The sequence below is a fragment of the Furipterus horrens genome, unplaced genomic scaffold (assembly GCF_987537825.1).
Source record: "Furipterus horrens unplaced genomic scaffold, mFurHor1.1.pri manual_scaffold_1, whole genome shotgun sequence".
Lineage (NCBI taxonomy): Eukaryota > Metazoa > Chordata > Mammalia > Chiroptera > Furipteridae > Furipterus > Furipterus horrens.
In genome coordinates, this window is record NW_028327171.1 from 53,982,373 (window position 1) to 54,001,879 (window position 19,507).

Below are 19,507 nucleotides of genomic sequence, written 5' to 3' on the forward strand. Positions count from 1 at the left end.
TAAACGTTAGAGGGGAAAAAACAATTTAAAGTCAGAGAGAGTAGATCAATGGCTGCGTAGCTGGAAAATAATGGAAAGGAATGATCAAGAAGGGACTTGATCAAGAAAATGAAGTGGAGAGAATCTTAAAAGTGTTGTGAAGTTAGTATTGAGACACTGCTTAAACATCTGTTTTCTCCTTAATGATTTATAGATTCTTTTTCTTGCACTGTGGAAAATATTTTTCATAGGTTCTTCAATATAAGAGATGGTTTAGCAAGAATAAAGCTTGACCAAAATAAACTGCCAATAATAGAGCCTCTGAATATTAAGAAAGTAAATAAAATGACCAGATTCCCCAAGTTTAGAAACAGGTTTTATATAGTTTTCAGTACTGGAAGGAATCTGCAAAATTTGTAAATGTCAAATGCTGTGGTTTCTTTGTGTTAAGGCAGATTGGGTTCTTGAGAGTTTATAAAGATGTCAGTCTTTTGAGGGAAACAAAAATTCACTGGCATATTCACAAAAGGGGAAAAGTGAAAGAAATATGGCCTAATTTTCACTTTTACAGATGAAGAAACTGTGACTCAGAAGGGAAAATGACTTGTCAAGGATCACACCAAATCAGACCTGGGAGATGGAGCCCAGCCATGATCCTTGGCATAGTGCCTCTCCTTACTCTGGGAGCTCATACCTCATTGTAACAGACATGATATAATAAGTGTGGTATCAGATGATGTTCATAAATCTATTCATCATACTTAAGTATTGGCAGGGGATAAGAGGGTTGGTTCTTTGGGATCTAGACAGGATTTAAAAAACATCTTAGTGATCTGAGCTCTCCCTTATGATACAAATTTCTTTGGGAGATAAAATGGGTGAAATCTTTTTTACAGAGTTTAAGCAGGATGTAGGTAATCACTTATTAAAGTTATTGTCAAGGGAATTCAAATCACTGAAGTCTCTTCCAACCTGATTCTTTGGTTACTAACTGCTTTTCAGGGCATACGTGGCCAGAAAGTATAGGGAAGAAGGAAACATCCTACTTCAGTGTCCGCTTTGAGTCAGGTATTATGTTACGCGTTTCATAGATGTGAATTCGCTTAGTCTTCACTACAAACTATATAGATAGGTATTATACTCAGTCTGTTGCAGGAGTTCATAAAGGTTAGGTAACATGCTCCAAGGCATGCAGAAAATAGGTGGCACAACTAACGCTGTATGACACCATCTCTCATCTCTAGATGAGTGGGAGAAAGGGATTAGAAATATGTTCCCCATCCTTTCCCTAGTGTAGGTAAGCCCGTGCACTGCTCACTGAGTCTTCAGAGCAAATAACTCCCATTGTCCCCCTGGCTAACAGCTAGGGATGAAGCTGCAGCGGAGGCAGGGACACTCCTACTAGAGGAAAGGCATTTAGGTTGGCACCTCTTTACAGAGGCTCCAGAGTTGCAGAGTTTTGCATAACAGGCAGATAGATTCTCATTGAAAAAGGAGGCCAGACTGCTTCCTAAACTCCCAGCTTAATAGTTCACCCTGTAAGAAGAAACACAGGATTCAGTTTTGAGACAGGCTTGGTCCCTGATGATAGGAACTGGTTTGGGAAGAAAGAGGCTGGAACTAAGGGATCTAGGGAGTTAGGCAACACCTGGAGCTCAAGTAGTTTATGCTGCTGAAAGCAAGATCATGTTTTAAAGACTCTGTTTTTTAAAAGCAGTTTTAAATACACAGCAAAATGGAAAGGAAAGCATAGTGAGATGTTCCACACATAGCAAGATCATTTGATGTTCTTGGGTGATTGGCTGTTTTTATCAGGATCCAACCAATCTCTGGTGCCTCGGGGAGCATGAGTCAGCACCCCCTTGAGAAAGGGGGAATGTGCTAATGGCAAACTTCAGAGATGTCATCCTATCCCATGTCTCTGCCTTTTTAAAGAATGAACCATGAACTTGTCCTGCTATTACCACTCAGATTAAATATGTTCTCCATGCTTATACTGTATCCACTACTGCACATTCCTGTGTCCTGAGAAGTTGTGGCCATAGGGATGAAAATCTCACCCATCAGCTGTGGCCTGCCTGAGGCATGTCAATCACCTGTCTACTCTGGTATCTTCCATGGCTACTAGTTAGCACAGAATTAAGTACCAACTACCCTGCCTTCACAGTCTGGTTCCTTTCTGGCCTCTTTACCTGTTCCCTACAGCCCATACTGCATCACCCATTCTGGCCATGTCAGGTTCCCCCTTCCTTGACTAGGTTCCACCCTTCCCTGCTTCCAATCCTCTGTAAGGTTTCATTGTCTGGAATTCTCTTCCTGTCCACCCTGCCCCTGCTCTCCCTGCCCAAACACACACACTACCGATTCAAATCTTCATCTCCCCTCTAAGTATAGCTTCACTGGTTTAAGGTCACAAAGCGAAACTGATTTTAGCAAACTCCACTACAAGACAACCAGGGACCAAAGCATTTGGATAATGGGAATAGACAAGGTGGCTTTAAGTTCACTTCTACCTCGGAGGTCACTTAGGAGATTAGGATCTCTACAGAGATCTGTGGAACCAACCTGCTTCCCTAAGGTTCGGCCTTCTTCAAGCGGCCAGAATAAGCACCACACTTTCGGAGAAACTGGACAGCACCAGGTGAGTCACACAGGCTGCCAGGTGCCAGCTAGGGGCGGTGCTGTGTTTCTTGGCATTTCTCCCACTTTCCCTTGTGGCAGACTTCTGTGGCTGTGTTGGGATTCAGATCCTCTCTGTGCTCCACAGTGAGATACTTCAGTTCACTCAGGAGTTATTCATTCCGGTGTTCCCCTCACCTTAGCCCCAGTCCCTCCATTCTTCCCCTTACCCGTGATCACAGTATCAAACAACTCTAAAATGGGATTGCTGTGTTTGACTTGAACACCTGCTGCTGGGCCTCTTACCCTCTGCATGCTTTCAGTTATTCCTGAAGCAGACAGTCCTCCTCACCTGCAAACCCTGCCCCAGCACACACCTTGTCAGGTTGGAGCAAGTCCTGATGCCTACAACAATTTAGTTTGCTTGCCCTCACAAACACTCGGTTGACCAAGAAGGTCTATCTCTAACCTCTAGCAGAAAACTCAAGTGGGTGAGTGGAAGTCAGGAATCAGTCCCTATCAGTACCCACGACTGTGTCTCAGATCCCCAGCATGTGGGTGCACCCCTCTCATGTAGGCTTAGGCAGGTCTTGCAGAATGGGGCTCTATTGAGATTCAAAGACATTAGCTATTTGTTAGATGAAGTCATTCCTGGCACCTAGCAGATGTTCAGAGCATGGTTGAATCAAAAGGGAAAGGGGAAAGAGGGTCCATTGTAACTTCAGATGAAGATTTATGTTTCACAGGAGTGCTATGTGAACTTCAAATTTCAGAGCAAACTCTGGCCATGTCTGTCCACAGGACCCAAAGTCTTAGCTCCATCATGAGCCATGGCACAGACAAGCCAAGGTCAGGGACAGCTCCTGGTTCCTCACATTATTGGGCAGCCTCAGCAATCAGTTCCTGACATTTGACTTCAGGCTCTGAGTTGTTGAGGTGGCTACAAAAAGTGTTACTCATCAGAGGTCAAGTCAACTGGCCTCATAGGACACCTGTTCATCTGGGATCTAAGCATCTCCACGCTGTCTTTGTTCCCTTCAAGGTTTGTATCTTCAGGGTCCCACTGTGGAGAAAAAACACAAAAGGTATCTTGGTGGAACAGACCCTTCTTATCTCCTACAATCCCCTAACAACAGCTCCAATCCTGGTTATTATGGCCCAGGCATACAAGACAAACAGGTAACCAGGCCTGTGTTTCTGGAACCTAACTTGGCAAGCATAACTTCAAATAAAGGAATTAATGGGTAGCCACTGTGAACAGACCAGCCCCACCCCCTCACCACCCTCTTTTTACCTTGTTGTCACAGAGTCCTCTAGTGAGACTGAGTCATAGTCTCTTTATTCTAAGAATTCCCACCTCGATGACTAACTCATTCCTGCAAAACACCAGGCATACAGAACCCATTCTTTATAGTCCAGGTGAGTACTTCTCTTCCAGGAAGACTACCCTGACTGCTTACGCACACTGAGCTCTCACCCCCTTCTCTTTGTACTGCCTGTACCACTCATGTGCAGCTGAGCATGGATATCCCTGCCCTTTCTCTGGGCATCTCCCTTGTCCTCTGAGGTCCATTGTGAGCTCCTTAAGAACAGGGCATTGGCTGGTCCTTGCCCATTCCCCTCCACCCCCCATGGTGTTTCCTCTAAACTTGAGGTCAGCAGACTTGTCAAAAACAAACACTTAGAACCTAATTCAGAGTGGTTATTGCCAGTGAATACTTCATTGCTCTCAGACAAGTATGATAAATTGAAATTTGCGGGAGTAGGTTAAAGGTTAAAAAAGAGAGGCACACAGCACCGGTGAAACTGTTTGCAAAGCCCTTCTATTGCTCTAATGCGATGGACAAGAGAGAACTTCACACAGGAACAAAGAGAAGGGAATCCCCACTGTGACGGAGGTAAAGGAGGATTGGGCTCAAGTCTTTCTTCTGCCATTAACTTACTTCCTCTTCTCTGGGCCTTGGTTTCTCCATGTGTAAGTGGGAATGTTGGATCAGTAACTAGGTAATATGATTTCTTTTCTTACTGAGTTTCCATGATTGATGATTCTGAGTCATAGGTCACATGTGATAGCATCAGAAGACCCAGAAAATAACAAGCAAAGGCCACGTAGGCTCTATCAGTCACAGGCCAGATGATCTATTTGGGTCAGAAAATAGTCAGGTGTGGACATGCACTCCAAGAAAAATGCTCTACCAGATACTCAAGTTTATCTGAATCAATCAGTCCAGTTTTTGGAGGTCCAGGATAAGGTCTTCAAGACTCCCTGAACCAGATAATGCCTATACCGTGCCAGTTATAAAGCACAAATTATGGCTTTGTTTTGAACAGAAGGAAAGATCCTGATTTAATGAGAAAGTTACTAGTAATAACTGAACTGAGTTTTACTAGTTGGTGATTGAAAACAGCATCATGCTAGAAAGACCACCTCATCTCCACTAATCCTGCAGGCCAAGGACTAAGCTGATTTGGTTGGTAGAGTTCAGCCCCTTGTACCTGTCCAGGGCTGTGCCAGCCACTGCCAGTACTTACTTCTCATTTACTTGTGGCTGCAGATTTGGGGAGACATCTCTAAGCAAATTCCTTTCTGACTTTATCAAAGATTCCACATAAAAGAGCTTCTGCCTGCCCCACCCCCACCCCCAGCCTCTGTGGTCCAGTTGCCCCGTGGTGGAAGTCAGAGCCTGTTCTCTGAGGATGGACAGTGTGCTTTTTGATAAATGCCGTTATCCAGGTGGGGCCCACGTTCCAGATCACACTTCTGAGTGTGGTGTGGACCAACCTCACCAGAAGGGTCCATGGTGCTCATTCAAAAGGCTGATGCTGGTGACCCACCCTAGACTGGACGTGTGGGTTGAGACCTAAGGTTTGGCCCTGGTGGTTCAGAACCACTGCTCCAATTCTTGCTACAGCCGACCAATTCAGCTTCCAGCAATTTGAAACAGCCCATCACTATGATCAAGTGAACTCTCGGAAGTGGGCTAAGCCTTCAAAAACATTTTAACTCTCTTTCTTCTGATTCCCCAGAATAATGTGTTTTAAAACTTCATTTTAAATAATAAAAACAGTGCTATTATCCAGGCATGAAGAGAAAAGAGCAAAAGATGATCTATGGTCTTACCAGAAATAATCCTGGGTGACAACAGACACAGGTAGTTGTCAAAACACATGTGCTCATGTGTCACCTGGAGGCGAGGGTGGCATGGCGACAGCAGCCAGCTGCCCAAGGCTTCAGAATGTTTGTCTCGACTGCTCCAGCCCCTCCCAGTACCACTATCATTAGCAACCTGTGGTTAATCTTCTTGATGGACCTATTCTCCAAACCACATTTCTCCCTTGGGTTATGTATCTTCTCGGAGTCCCTACTAAATGGTTTGGACAAAGCAGAAAGAAGTCTGAACTGAGAGAACCGGGAAAACCCCTTGCTCCTAAGGCTCCCCTCTCATTTTCACATTCTCTTTTTTCCCCTAAAGGAATCTGGCGTGATTCCAGCCAGCCAAGGGATGGCTAACAAAAATGGGAACTGAAATCAAGCCCCACGGAGTTCCCCCTGGAATAGAGAGAGAGCACAACTGTCCATACCTGCTCTGAGTTTAGGGCTTCCCAATACTTGTGCTGCAGAATAAAAGGAGAGACAGAAAAGTGTTTTATAGATTCTGCCACCATTACAGAGCAAAGCAGAACTCAGCACCAGCCCCTGGCTGCTCAGTGAGCCAGGACGAGGCCCCTCTGGTGGTCTGAGGGCAAAGGTATAGCAGGCACAAAGGCAGCAGCTACCATTGAGTTCAAGGATCAATAATAATTGTGATCATTATGAAGGCTGTAGGTCCTTGGAAAAACTATAACCCATACCTATTTTTAAATTACCATTATTAGAAACTATTATTACCAGGTGTAATAATAATAATAAATCTTCCATTTATTAACCACATGGCAGAGATGAGTCAACTCAAAACCACAAAATTAAGAAAGAGAAATGTAAATAAAATCCCCACCTTGAAAGTATATATAGGGTATTTGCTACCAGCCAAGATTCATTTTTAATAAACCTTTACTGCATGGTTGGCTCCATCCCAAGCCTCAAATATGTCTGAGTCAGGTTCTTGAAGGGCAGCTTTGTGATTGGCTCTCATCCTCCAGCACTGCATACAGTGCCTGGGAGACGTTTTCTGACAGAGCTATGAATCTGCAAGTGTCAGTTATATTGATCTGTGAATGCCTATTAGGTTGAACAGCTGCCAATCTGAAAGTCCATAGGATTTGGCATGACTGTCACATTAAAACCAAGCCTCTACTGTTCAATTCTTTTACATTTCCATTTTAAACAACATTTTAATTATCAGATTTTCAATCATACACAACAGAATAACTTCATAAATACCCATGGACACACCCTGTCTTATTTGCTCTAGCTCCTCAATATTTTTATTGGCTGAAGTATTGTAAAGTAAATAATTTCATCTGTAAATACTTCAGTATGTATCTTATTGATAAGGACATTTTAAAAAATTCTAAGCACAATGCCATTATTATACCTACCAAAATAGTAATAATTCTATAGCACTCATATTTTAATGACATCCTGATTGGAGGGATATAAATTGAAAAAATATTAATTTAATTGGAGAAGACAGAAAATTACTAAAAGTAATGGTTCCACACACATTGCAAAAAGAGAGAAATGTAGAAGACAACGTAGAGGTTCAAAAAGTTAAATAACTTTTACAAATAAATACAGATGTTCATACAAAATAGAAATGGTTTTCTGTGGTTACTACAGTGAGTAGGTGTTTTGTTAGTTAAAAAATTACTAAATGCCATGTGAGATGCTGGATTGTAACCTGAAAAAGAGTAAGAATATTAATGGAAAACTGGTGAAATTTAAATAAAATCTGCAGCTTAGTTAACAGTAATGCATCAATGTTAATGTCTTAGTTTTGACCAATGTAACCTGGTTCTGTAGGATGTTAACATTAAGGGGAACTGGGTAAAAATATACAGGAATTCTCTGTACTACCTTTGCAACTTCTCTGTAAATCTAAAATTATTCCAAAATAAAAACGTTTATTTAAAGCTGAGCAAACAAGCAAGTAAACAAATACAGAAGCTTAAGGGTCCCCCAAACTGGGCTGAAATGAAACCTTGAAACTTCTTTCCAAATCTTCCGCATCACGGGCACTATGAAATTTAAGAAGAGTGCCCTCTAGTGGAGAAAGTAGTCAGGGTTTCTTTTTTTAAGTTTTAAAACCAATAATAGTGTGCCTCAGTACAATTAACTCAAATCTTTCTAACTGAAGTCTCTCCCAGCAACCGCAAAGTACAAATAAATAAAATGTTATAGTCTTTTTTTATTTCAAGAGCAAAATGTGTTCATTTTTGTATAGAAATTTTTTCCAAAAGAACAAACTAAAGATTGCCCCTAATTCTATCCCCAAAAGAGCCTCTATGAAGTTATTCAATAGCCCTAAGAAATACACACATACCCCAAATTGTGAAAATGGCTATCCCCCCTTAAAATGTAATGAGTATTTCCACATATCCTTAAAGAGGACCAAAATTCCATCATGTTTGTGAACCATAGCAGAGTGTACTTCATTTCTACAAGCACACTTTGTCATGCTTCTGAAACTAGCCCTTATCCACAGGACACGTAGTAACTTTTCCTTTGTCCCTGGAGACTTTGAGGTGTGTCTTAGCCATTGAGGAAACAGTCACTTTCCAGGCTTACATTTTGGACGATGGGAGCTGGATGTGCCTCACAGACCATTTGTTCAGCTTCCACCTCTTACGTTTGGGGAGATGTGTTTTCCCCACATTGGAGAGGTGAGATGTTGCTGCACTCAGGACCAATTATGAAGTTTTTTGTTTCTCCTGATTATAAAGTTTTAAGACACACCAGCCAGTTCTCTCTTACTTTTATTAAGCGGATTTCCTTTTGACCTGGTACCTTACAGACTTTTAAACGTTCCGCCATAGTCCTGGATGGGTAACTCAGTTGGTTAGAGTTTTGTCCTGATATGCCAAGGTTACAGGTTTGATCCCCAGTCAGGGCACATACAAGAATCAACCAATGAACGGATAAATAAGTGGAACAACAAATCAATGTTTCTCTTTCTCTCTCTCAAATCAATAATAAAAAAAAATTCCACTGTATGTTTCAAAATTTCATCCTATTTCATTTTTTTCAACCTGCACAACATTTTAGTTAATTAAGGAGTTCTTGGACACTTACTCTGAACCAAGCACCGTGTTTCAACTCTCTTTCTTTCCCCTTCTCTAACTGCCCAATTTCCCACACTGCTCTCTGTTTCTAGGCTGCTGTGGGGAAAACAGGGTGTGAGATGACAACATGCGTCACAGGCCGTGAAGTGCTGTGTGAAAGGCCCAGAGTGAACGTAATCAGCGAAAGGGATGTTCTTGACCCCCCAGTGGGTCAGTTTCCTTTATAAAGATGACACCCAGTTTCACTTCAGGTACATATGAAGGCTGGAACAAAAGAGCCGGGACAGAGAAGCTACGTGCATTAAAACGGTGGCAGCAGGGTTGGGAGCAGCACCTCCAACTCTAGTCACTAGGAGACACAAGTACTGTTTTAGGTCAAATCCCAGAGCCACCAATGGGAAAGGCCTTGGCAACCATGGCTCTTGTTCTTCATTTTATAAAACTACTTTTTCCCAGTTTTATAAAAAGATTTTATTTATTTACTTTCAGAGAGACAGGAAGGGAGAGAAACATGGATCTGTTGCCTCCTGTGCGTCCCCAACTGGGGATCTGGCCCACAACCCAGGCATGTGCCCTGGCTAGGAATTGAACCGGCAACCTTTTGGTTCACAGGCCAGCATGCGATTCACTGACATTTACCCCCAATTTTTAGGTATAGTTGAAATACCACATTGTATTTCTTAATTTTTTGGAAGAAATTTTGCTGCTTAAATGTTGCTCGGAAGAACTGAAGAAGAGGTCTAGGGAAGGGCCAGAGGTGTGAATAATCAAGTTTAATTCAGGAGCAGGGTTGCCAGATAAAACACAGGATGCCCAGTGAAATATGAATTTCAGATCACAAATAATGTTTTACTGTTAAGTAAGTTCATCTAAAATTCAAATTTCATTGGATGTTCTGTATTTTTTGCCTATTAAATGTAGCAAATGTACTCTGGAGTGTAGGGAAGGCTTCCTAGAGGAAGCAGGATTTAGGTAGTGCCTTGAAAGGGAAGACCGAAATAAGCAAGGAAACCCAGAGAAGAGAAAGCTGGCCAGATGTGTGAGAGAAACCTGGAGAATTGGCCCAGGGCCAGAGGACTAAATATCCTGGAGGTCAGGACAAAGGGTCCAAATTTAAACTATAAGCGGGAAGGAGCCACAGGCCTTAGAGCAGGGAGGCCATGGGGTCGAGTGTTGGGAAGCTCCTGGGTAGGACAGCAATGAAAGGAGAGATGAGGTAGGATAGACTCAAGTTGAAGTGGTAAGGCCCTTCCCTGTGTTTTGGGCAGCAGGTTTGGAAATGCTTCTGGAGATTGAAGAGGCCAGAGGTCTGAGGGTGGCATCTGGGCAGACCCAGCAGCCTGAGCTGCTGTACGATCAAGGACATTAACAAGTTTGGGCCCTCCCTGGCTGGTGTGGCTCAGTGGATTGAGCACTGGCCTGCAAACCAAAAGGCTGCTGGTTCAATTCCCAGCCGGGGCACAATGCCTGGGTTGTAAGCCAGGTCCCAGTTGGGGGCATGTGAGATTCAATGGAATGATGTTTCTTTCCCTCTCTTTCTCCCTCCCTTCCTCTCTAAAAAATAAATAAGTAAAACTGAAAAAAACAAAACAAAAACAAGTTGGGCAGGTAGCTGACCCTTCTGTTTTTTCCCTCCCTTCCTACCTACCATCCTTTCTTTTTAAAAAATATCTTATTTATTTATTTTTAGGGAGAGGGGAAGGGAGAAAGAGATGTTTAGAAACATTGATGTGAGAGAGAAACATCGATCGCTCCCTCTCTTATGCTCCCCAATCAGGGACCAAACCAGCGACCTTTCGCTTTGTGGGGACCATGCCCAACCAACTGAGCCACACAGGCCAGGCCCCTTCTGTTTTCTTGCTGGAAGCCTTTCTACTGTTAAGCATTGACGAGTGTAATTAATTTCTTCCTACTTCTTTCAACAATACCCTTTGACACTTAGGGTCACGTTACTAAGTGGGACCTTAAGGATCGCCCTGTCCAAAGCTGGGGTTTCACACTGAGCATTTATGAGAGCAGTGCTCTACTGCATCAAGCTCCTTCACATTCTGACCTCAGTGGAGTCTTACCATCCTCCCTGAACTCACTATCTGTACTTTCAGAACAGGCCCAGAAAAATGAGTGAGTGTTGCTCGGTTCCAAGACTAAAAGGGCCAGAGCGAGTAGTGAAGCCCACTTCCAGCCTGGTTTCCAATGCACGACATATATCACCTTCAGGAGTCTTGTAAAGCCCCACCAGCACCCTCATTTGGCCCTCATATTCACTCTGTAACATAGGCAGGGAAGGTCTTGTGATTCTCATTTACAGAAGGAGAAGCGAAAAGTCAAGAAGTCTAGCATAAGGCTGTCTGGAAGGACAGCAACAGCCCAGACAATCCCCTGTGTCTGCTTTCCTCACCCATAGGGGAACCAGCTGGCTGCCTCACACATTTCAGGATGTGCAGTCTTCCACTCTCTCATGGCAGGTGATGTCACCTTCCCTGGGAGGAAACAGATCAGTGGAGAAACCACATCCTCAACTTCATTTCTAGCCTTTGGAACATGTTGTAATGTTCTGGCCTCTTTCTTCTTACTTACATACATGTATTTTCTTCTAACAGTGCTTTTTAAAAAACCCTCACCCCAGGATATGTTTATTGATTTTAGAATGAGAAGAAGGAAGAAAGAAGGGAGGGGGGAGGGAGAGGGGGAGGGAGAGAGAGAGAGAGAGAGAGAGAGAGAGAGAGGAGAGAGTGAGAACATTGATGTGAGAGACAAGTATCAACTGATTGCCTAACGTACCCACCCCAACCAGGGATTGAATGTGCAACCTAGGTATGTGCCCTGACTGGGGATCAGATCTGCTACCTTTTGGTGCATGAGACGATGTTTCAACCAACTGAGCCATCTGGCCAGGGCTAACACGAGCACTTTTATAGTCTGCACACATGAACATATGTGTATTTATTTATTCCTTAAAAGAATGATTTGGCTTTAAAAATGGCAAATATCCAAAGGAAACTATCCTGGTCTGCTGGAAGCAGGGTTTGGAGAGGGAACAAACAGTCCTGGTTGTCAAGAGCCTCGGGCACATGGGCACAGAATTAGCAGGGCACACAGACCCAGGACCCGAGCCTCTTACAGACAGAGCAGTCTGGTATCAGACTTTGTTCCCCTCCCCACTCCACCCCCAACACAACTGCACCAACCCCAGTCACAGTCAGTCTCCAACATGCGGACTTTGTTCCAATGACAGAAACAGCCTCCTTGCAGAATTCCGACAAAGCTTTCTACGCCAGGTCTATGGCATTGCTAGGAAGAGCAGAGGGAAAAAACAACTGCATGCATTTTTGTCACAAAGTTCAACTTACTCTTTTCTTGCATCCCAGAGACTAAAAAATAAGATAAAGTAAAACCTTTAAAAGGCAGAGGAGCCCTGACTGGTGTGGCTCGGTGGATTGAGTGCTGGCCTGCAAATCAAAGGGTCGCCGGTTCAATTCCCAGTTGGGGTGCATGCCTGGGTTGTGGGCTGGGTTCCCAGTTGGGGGCTTGTGAGAAGCAACTGATCAGTGTGTCTCTTGCACATTGATGTTTCTCTCCCTCTTTCCCCCTTCTTTCCCTTCTCTCTAAAAAATAAGTTAAAAAAAAAACTTTACATAAATATATAAATGAATATATAAATAAAAGGCAGAGGAACAGTTTCAGTGCTGGGGGAACGTGAACCCTGCACTCATGAAACAGGTGTTGGCTGCCCTGGAAAGTGACATGGCCACTCCTGCTTCCCCTGGGCCTTGGCTCCCCCATGTAGACCATGGGCAACCCTTACTCAACATCTGTTCAGTACGCTCTTGGGATGGCTGTGCCAGGAGCAGGGCTGCCTTGTGTTGAAGCGGTGAGTGAGTGAACAAATGAATGAGTGGAAGTCTCTGTGGAGTGCCCCACCTCTCGTGAAGATGTCTGGAAATTCACACAGCCCAAGGAAATGGCCTGAGGCTCCAACACCATTCATCTGGTACCCTGTCCAGCCTAGCCAATGGACACTTGAGGGAAGGTGAAAATACTGAAGTTCTCCCTCCATGTGAGTACCCATGGCCTGACCTGTCTCTGTCTCACCCTGTCTCCTGTTCTTCCATCCCTGGAATTACTTGCCATTCCCAGTGTTTTACCCTGTCTATTAGATAGGGTACCCCTGGAAAACCCAGGCAGAGCACAGGTGAGGGAAAAGAGTCCTGGGGAGATTCAGCTTTCCCATCTGTAAAAAGGGACTGATGGGTTCTAAACCTGGTCCTGCATACCTTCTGGGGCAAGAGTTCCTGCCAAGGCAGTGGAGCATAGACAGTGGTTACAACAGGGGTTTCAGAGCCAGACAGAGCTGGGTTCAAATCCCAGGTCTGTCAATTATTATTATTATTATTATTATTATTAATATGGGAGAGGGGTAAGTTACTTAAATTCACTGTCCCAGTCTCCACTTCTGGAAAACAAGGATGGCAAAGGTACCTTCCACAGGGGCCATTAAGAGGATTACACCAAGCAGTGCCTGGAAGGTACAGAGCATCAAGTGCCTGGCTCCGACGCACACAGTCACTGTTAGACACACACACTGAGGACTGTTTTTCTTACCAATGATTTTAAAACACTCAGTGAGCTCGAGTGCTGTGGATGCGGTGTATTGTTGAGGCACCGCTGGTTAGGAAGTAGCTATTCAAAACAGTTGGTGTGTGTCTCCAGGACATGGACATACAACCATCTGAGAGTTAAGTTACAAAACCATAGAGAACTACAGAAAAGATAAACACTCATCTTCACATCACATAGAGTGGAGCCAGGCTCACAGGCCTCCACAGTGGCAGCTGAAAGGGATGCACCAATGGACCCATGGGGTCAAGGAGAAGCAGACGCAGAGGTGGTCTAGGACATGGAAGTCCACCTCAGTAGATCCAGGGGAGCCAGCTCGGGAGTGGGGCATCCCAAGAGAAGGGAAAGAGACCCCGGTTTCTCAGTTCAATACCATGAAATATTTAAATTGTGAAATCCTGGGAGCAAGAGAAGTCACAAACCAAGGAAGTGATGATCTAAGGCCCTGCACAGATCTCTACAATCCAGCCCCCCTGGAATGTGGTCTGGAGGAATAAGGCAAGGATCAGACCCCTGGCTGTGACCAACTGACCAAGTACCTTCCCCTCCTCTGACGGGGGGTTTTGGGCCAGCCCATTGGCCCTCGTGTATTTTTCTTTCAAATCCCCACCCTCAGAAAATGTCTGCTGAATTACAGATCAGGTGCCATCTTACACTCATCTGCTAAAAGACACCTTCTTACATTCAGCTGTAAAAGGAACTGGGAACTTTAAGGAACGTTGTCCCCAAACGGGAGGCTGTCAAGACTGCACGATCCCTTCACTAGTTGGTAGTTGCTGGTTGGTAGGCTTGTGAATTTATTTTAATTTTCTTCTTTACATTTTCCAAATTTTTTACAGTAAGTGTGTGTTATGTTTAAGAACAGAAAATATAGATTACCAGAGGCCCAAGAGATCCCATACCTGGCAAAAGCTTCGCTGTGTCCTGCTCATATATTAAAGTATTTGTATTGGGAACTTGACGACCATTTGACCTGTTGGTGTATATGTTTAGTGAAATTCTAAGGTCCTTTATAGGATGCAGTGGCTTTGTCATTCGGTGTGTGTATGTTTTAGGGAGTGAAGAGGACTGTGCTGAGATTGAGGGGGGTGGAGGAAGCTGGGGCAGCTATGCTTCTAAAACCTATTCCTTTTAACATGGGCAAAAGCATTCATTTCCATTTGCCTGATTTGAGTGTGACCTTGTCCCTTTGGAATTTATATAATTTTTTTTTTCTTTTTAAGTCTAAAAAGAGAAAGACACTAGAGTAGGGGAAGAACAAGGAGTGCAAAACAGAAAAATGTCCCAAACCAGCCATAAAGACAATGTCTGAATTTTTCAAGGTCACTGTCCAATCCTTACCTTAATTGTGGGTGAGCAATAAAAATCACCCTTGTTTCCATAGAGCGAATGTCACTCCCCACCCTTGCTCTCCAGAGGCCCTCCCTACCTCGCTGACTGAGAACTGACTGTCCCTTCTCCCTGAACACACTTTACCCTCAGGCGCATCGCATTGCTTCCCGTTGCTGCCCAAACTGCTGCCTCCCAGCTGCCAAGCCACGTGCTTGGGTGAATGAATCCAAGAAATAAACAACACTGAGCTACACAGGGATACACAAACCCCAAGTGGCCCTCAGTCTGGCGCAGAACTCCTCACTCAAAACCCAGCTCATGAGACCAGCTGTGTTCCAGGATGTAGAGATAAAGAAAGACAAAGGCAGCCCAAACCCTCCACCTAGAAGCTCATGCACAGCCTGGCGGGGAGACAGGCCTATGGCTCATCGGCTACACAGCACACAGTGGAAATTGTGTGTGAGAGGTGTATGCTCAGGGCATCCAAGGGAAGGAGCCATTCATCTCCTGGTGTGTCCGTGTGTGTGTATCAGGGTGGGGGGTGGTGGTTAGTTTCACACAGCAGGTAGCATCTGGGTAGGATTCTGACACATGGAAATTGGGCCAGAGAGAACCCCAGGTAGAAAGGCCTAGACACTGGGGACAGCCAAGGTGAACATCTAGGTAAGGGCAGGGGAGGGACACAAGGCTGGGGCAGGTGTGAAAGGTCTGGAACCTCACACTAAGGAATCTGGACTTTATCCAAAAGATCAGTGGTTCTGAGTCTTTCAGACTTCAGGGTCCACTAAGAGTTTAATAAATTTGGGGGACCTACTTAGGATGATTAATGGATTATTTTGTCAAATAAGGCCATTAAAACCAAAACAAAAAACTCAACACCCACTACCATGTATTATCATTTCATAAAAGGGCATTTTAACATTGAAAAGTAGGAGAACACAAACCCAGAATGAAGGACAGTCCTTCCCCTCCAAAAAGACAGCTGACACCTTCCTGCCGTGTGACCTACACCATCTTTGTTCTCATTTCCAGACTCAGGGATGCCTCCTGGTAAACAGGGCTGCAGGCCGCTGCTGTGCGACTGAGAGTGACAGGACAGCTCAGATGTGAGGGCTGCACCTGTCTGTGGTATCCAGGAGGTCACATGCTTTGTTCACAGACCCAGAAATCAAAATGAGGTAAAGTTTAGGGAAGTGCCAGGCTTGCATGGCCCCAAATATGACCCTGATGGCGCCGCAGGGTGCAGCTGGTGCTCTTGGCATTTGGGGGGGGGGGTTCTGCCTCCATGGTCTCGTGGGTTTGGGAATCCCTGAGACCCTTTCAAAGTTTATTATTCATGCACTTATTTTTGTAAATGAATGTGCAAGTGGTCCTTCATGATGGCCCTGCACTATGCAGTGTTTCCCCGACCAGCCTGACCACGGAAAGCCCTTCTCAGCACTGTCACTGTGGGAAGCTCCTCAGGCAGGCGGCAGCAGAGACTTAGTCATTCAGCAGGCGTGAGGTTAGCGTGGGCGGATTGGCGAACCACAGTGCACGGGCAAGGGTCACGAGGGTGGACGACCATGCACTTGCAAGCAGGCAACAGTGTGTACCTCAAGGTCAGAGTTGATGGAAGGGACCTCGGAGGAGCTGCTGGAGGACACGCGGGCCTGGATAACTCGAATGGGAGGGTACGAGGGGGGCTCCTGCAGGGACGCGCCTCCTGTGCTCATCTGTCCATCGCCTGGCAGCCTGGTGGCACTGCAGCCGGCCTGCAAGGTATGTGGGGAAGGGTGGATAGGGACACTATTTCTTTCTTTCTGATTTGTCAAAGCGCTCACATACTCCAGTATTCTAAAGGAAGGAAAGGGTGTAGAGTACAATGCCTCCCTCCACTTGGAGGCCCAGCCATCCTGTCCTTTCCGGTTCTTGCGTAACCATCAGAGTCTAACATATACGATCAAACACATATACAATTCTCCGGACTTCCATACATGGTAGTATGCACAACACTATCTTATGCGTCTTTTTTTTTCCTCACTGAATATGTCCCAGATAGTACTGCATCTAAATTTTTTCTGGTAGCATTGTATAGGTGTTCAGCAGTCCCCTGCTGATGGGCGTTGGAGGTATTTCCAATCACTTGCTTTTACAATAACCACTGACTACAGTAATTTACAGTGTGGTACATTCAAAATCTCAGGGTACCCATCAAGGCTCAATTCCTAGAAGTGGAACTGCTGGCTCAGAGGGTATGTGCCTTTGTAATGTGGACAGCTGTTGCCAAAAATGCACTCCGTGGAGGCCTTACCCACTCACACCCACCAGCTGCAGAAAGTGAGCTGGAAAGGTTTAAGGGAGCTTCCATATCTATCTATCATCATCATCTATAATCTGCCCACTGTCTATTAATCTATCACCTATCTTTTTATCACTTACCAGCTATCTTTATTTTCTACATATCTCTCATCTTTTTATCTGTATTCCATCAATAGTCTGCCTGTCTATATCTCTCTATCTCTCTCTGCTTCAGAAGAGAGCTTCTCCCCACAGGGCTCATGGGAGTGGGGAAGGGCTTCCTTAAACACACTTGAAGCTGTGAGGCCTGTGGTTTCAGAGCCAGGCAGTCATTCCACTGATACATTGCAGGGGAAAAACCTGCTTTCTGGACCACATCTTTAGCCAACTAACCATGTGACCTCAGCAAGAAATTAATCCTCCTTGAGTCTCAGTTTCTTAATCTAAAAAAGGGGGTGGCAATCCCTACGTTCCTCCTTTGAAGTGGTGTCCCAGGGCTCAGATGTAAATGTCCTGGACACATAAGAACGCCTACTGGTTCTGGACCCCAAATCACGCAGGACTCCAGCCAGTGTGACTGGAGCGTGAGTAGCGTGACTGGAGGGTGACTCCGGCGTGAGGGCAGATTCATGCTGGAGTCAGCTGGACAGGTGGAGAAGGTCCACAAAGGAGACAGAGGCAGGTCCTGGGCAGCCCCTGGGCAGGATGTGGGAAGTGGGGGAAACGGAAGCCTCCCAGGCAACCAAGACAGATTCTATAAAAACCTCCCAGCCTGGCCACACCTGAGTCAACAGTAGAACTGCGACTTCAAATGCTCCAATCCTTTGATCCCCTGACCCCCTGACCCCCAGCCTGTGGGCCCTCAGCTCATCCTGAACCTGGCTGCATCTCTTGAAAAGTCTCTCCTTAGGACAAGTGTTCCAGGGGGACACTGGGGAAATGACTAAGCAGCTTGTGGCTCTGGCTCTTCCCTCTTCCAGATGGTTTGCTTTCCAAACAGGGCATGTATCAATACACATGGCAACAGGGTGCCTATCTGACAGTAACCTTGCCCACTGGGACATTCTCATGAAAAAAAGAAAAAATCTGCTAACCGAGCTGGCATGATATGGCAGCACTGAGTAAGTTCTCTTTAGAAAAGCTCAGGGCTGGTTGGGGGGGAGTAATGGAGGAAAATGTGGGACAACTGTAATAGAAAAACAATTTTTAAAAATACTAAATCATGAAAATAAACACACACACACACACACACACACAAAGAAAAGCTCAGGTCTCAGAATTAACAGGTTTAGTTTAAAAACATGTATCTGTGATTTCTTAACTATGGGATTTGGGAAAGTGACTTAACCCTTCCTGTGCCTCAATTAAAATAATTATAAAATTATTAATTATTAATAAATAATAATAGAAATAATGGTATCTATCTCATAGGTTATTATGAAAATTTGTGTTAATGGTAGTTTTATGAAACAACCATTTATCAAGTGCTTGCTTGGTGTCAGGCACTAGGGCAAAGGGCAATAGGCAGAGTCGTGAAGGTTACAGACTCATAGAGACAAATCTGAATTCTGCCACTGACAAACTGTGTGACCTTGAGCAAGTTGCTTAACTTCTCTGTGCCATGTGCTGTGTTTTCCTTATCTGTAAAATAAGGATAATACCTCTGGGGCTGGCTGTGAGGATTAAACAGTTAATCTATGTAAGACGGTTAGACCAGTAGTCTAAGCACTACACCAGTAAAATAAGCATCATGGAAGTATTAGCTGTTATTACTTCCTCAGAGCCTGGCAAGCAGTTTGCCATCAATAAACAGCGCATCATAGGAATGAAGGCCCTAGAGCCCAGTGGGGCGGCTTCTGGCCCAGAGGATATGGGGCTCAGGGTCCCTGCAGGGAGCTATCTCAAAGACACCTCTTGCCCTCTGGTGGACAAAGAAAGAAGAGGCCAGATGCCAAGTATTTGCTCAAAAATGTGCTAGCTGCTCTCAGGGGAAGGGAACTGAGGAAGAACACCTTCTTCTGTCATGCAGTCTGTTCCCCAGCAGGAATCCACTCAAGACTCAGGTACCACAAGGGTAAAAGTAAATGCATCTTTGCATTATTATTTTTCAGAAGTTCCATGATTTTAAAATGTGTTGTGCAAAACAAACAAACAAAATATCTTGTGCAAAAATTTGGCCAGATGCTGTCAGGGCTCCCTGTGCTTTCCCCAGCACCCACCTACCCTCCCATAGGAGGAAGGATTTAACAGCAGAAGTGGGCTGTTAATTGAGAAAACAAGCTCCAAATATCCCTGAACTTCACTTATAGCACCTGCGGGTTACTTGCACCCAAGTTCATAGGCACAACAACAGATAGTTAAACCTGTGTCTCAGGCACAAACTCTCTGTCAGTATGTCCCGTGTGCAGCTCAGTGGGGGTACTGACCACTGCATTCTGTGTTCCAAACACAACTTTCC

At 44.8% G+C, this 19,507-nt stretch overlaps 1 protein-coding gene across 1 annotated transcript in view; it reads right to left on the bottom strand.

Annotated features, from left to right (window-relative positions):
• Positions 1–372: 372 nt before the first annotated feature.
• Positions 373–19,507, bottom strand: part of TMEM44 (transmembrane protein 44) — a 33,059-nt gene continuing 13,924 nt past the window's right edge. The window contains exons 9-11 of the mRNA XM_090275535.1: positions 16,365–16,523; positions 6,181–6,213; positions 373–3,661 (exon numbers count right to left, since the gene is read on the bottom strand). Coding sequence (XP_090131661.1) covers positions 3,551–3,661; positions 6,181–6,213; positions 16,365–16,523 — 303 coding nt within the window. The 3' untranslated portion in view covers positions 373–3,550. The remainder of the gene's footprint in view (positions 3,662–6,180; positions 6,214–16,364; positions 16,524–19,507) is intronic.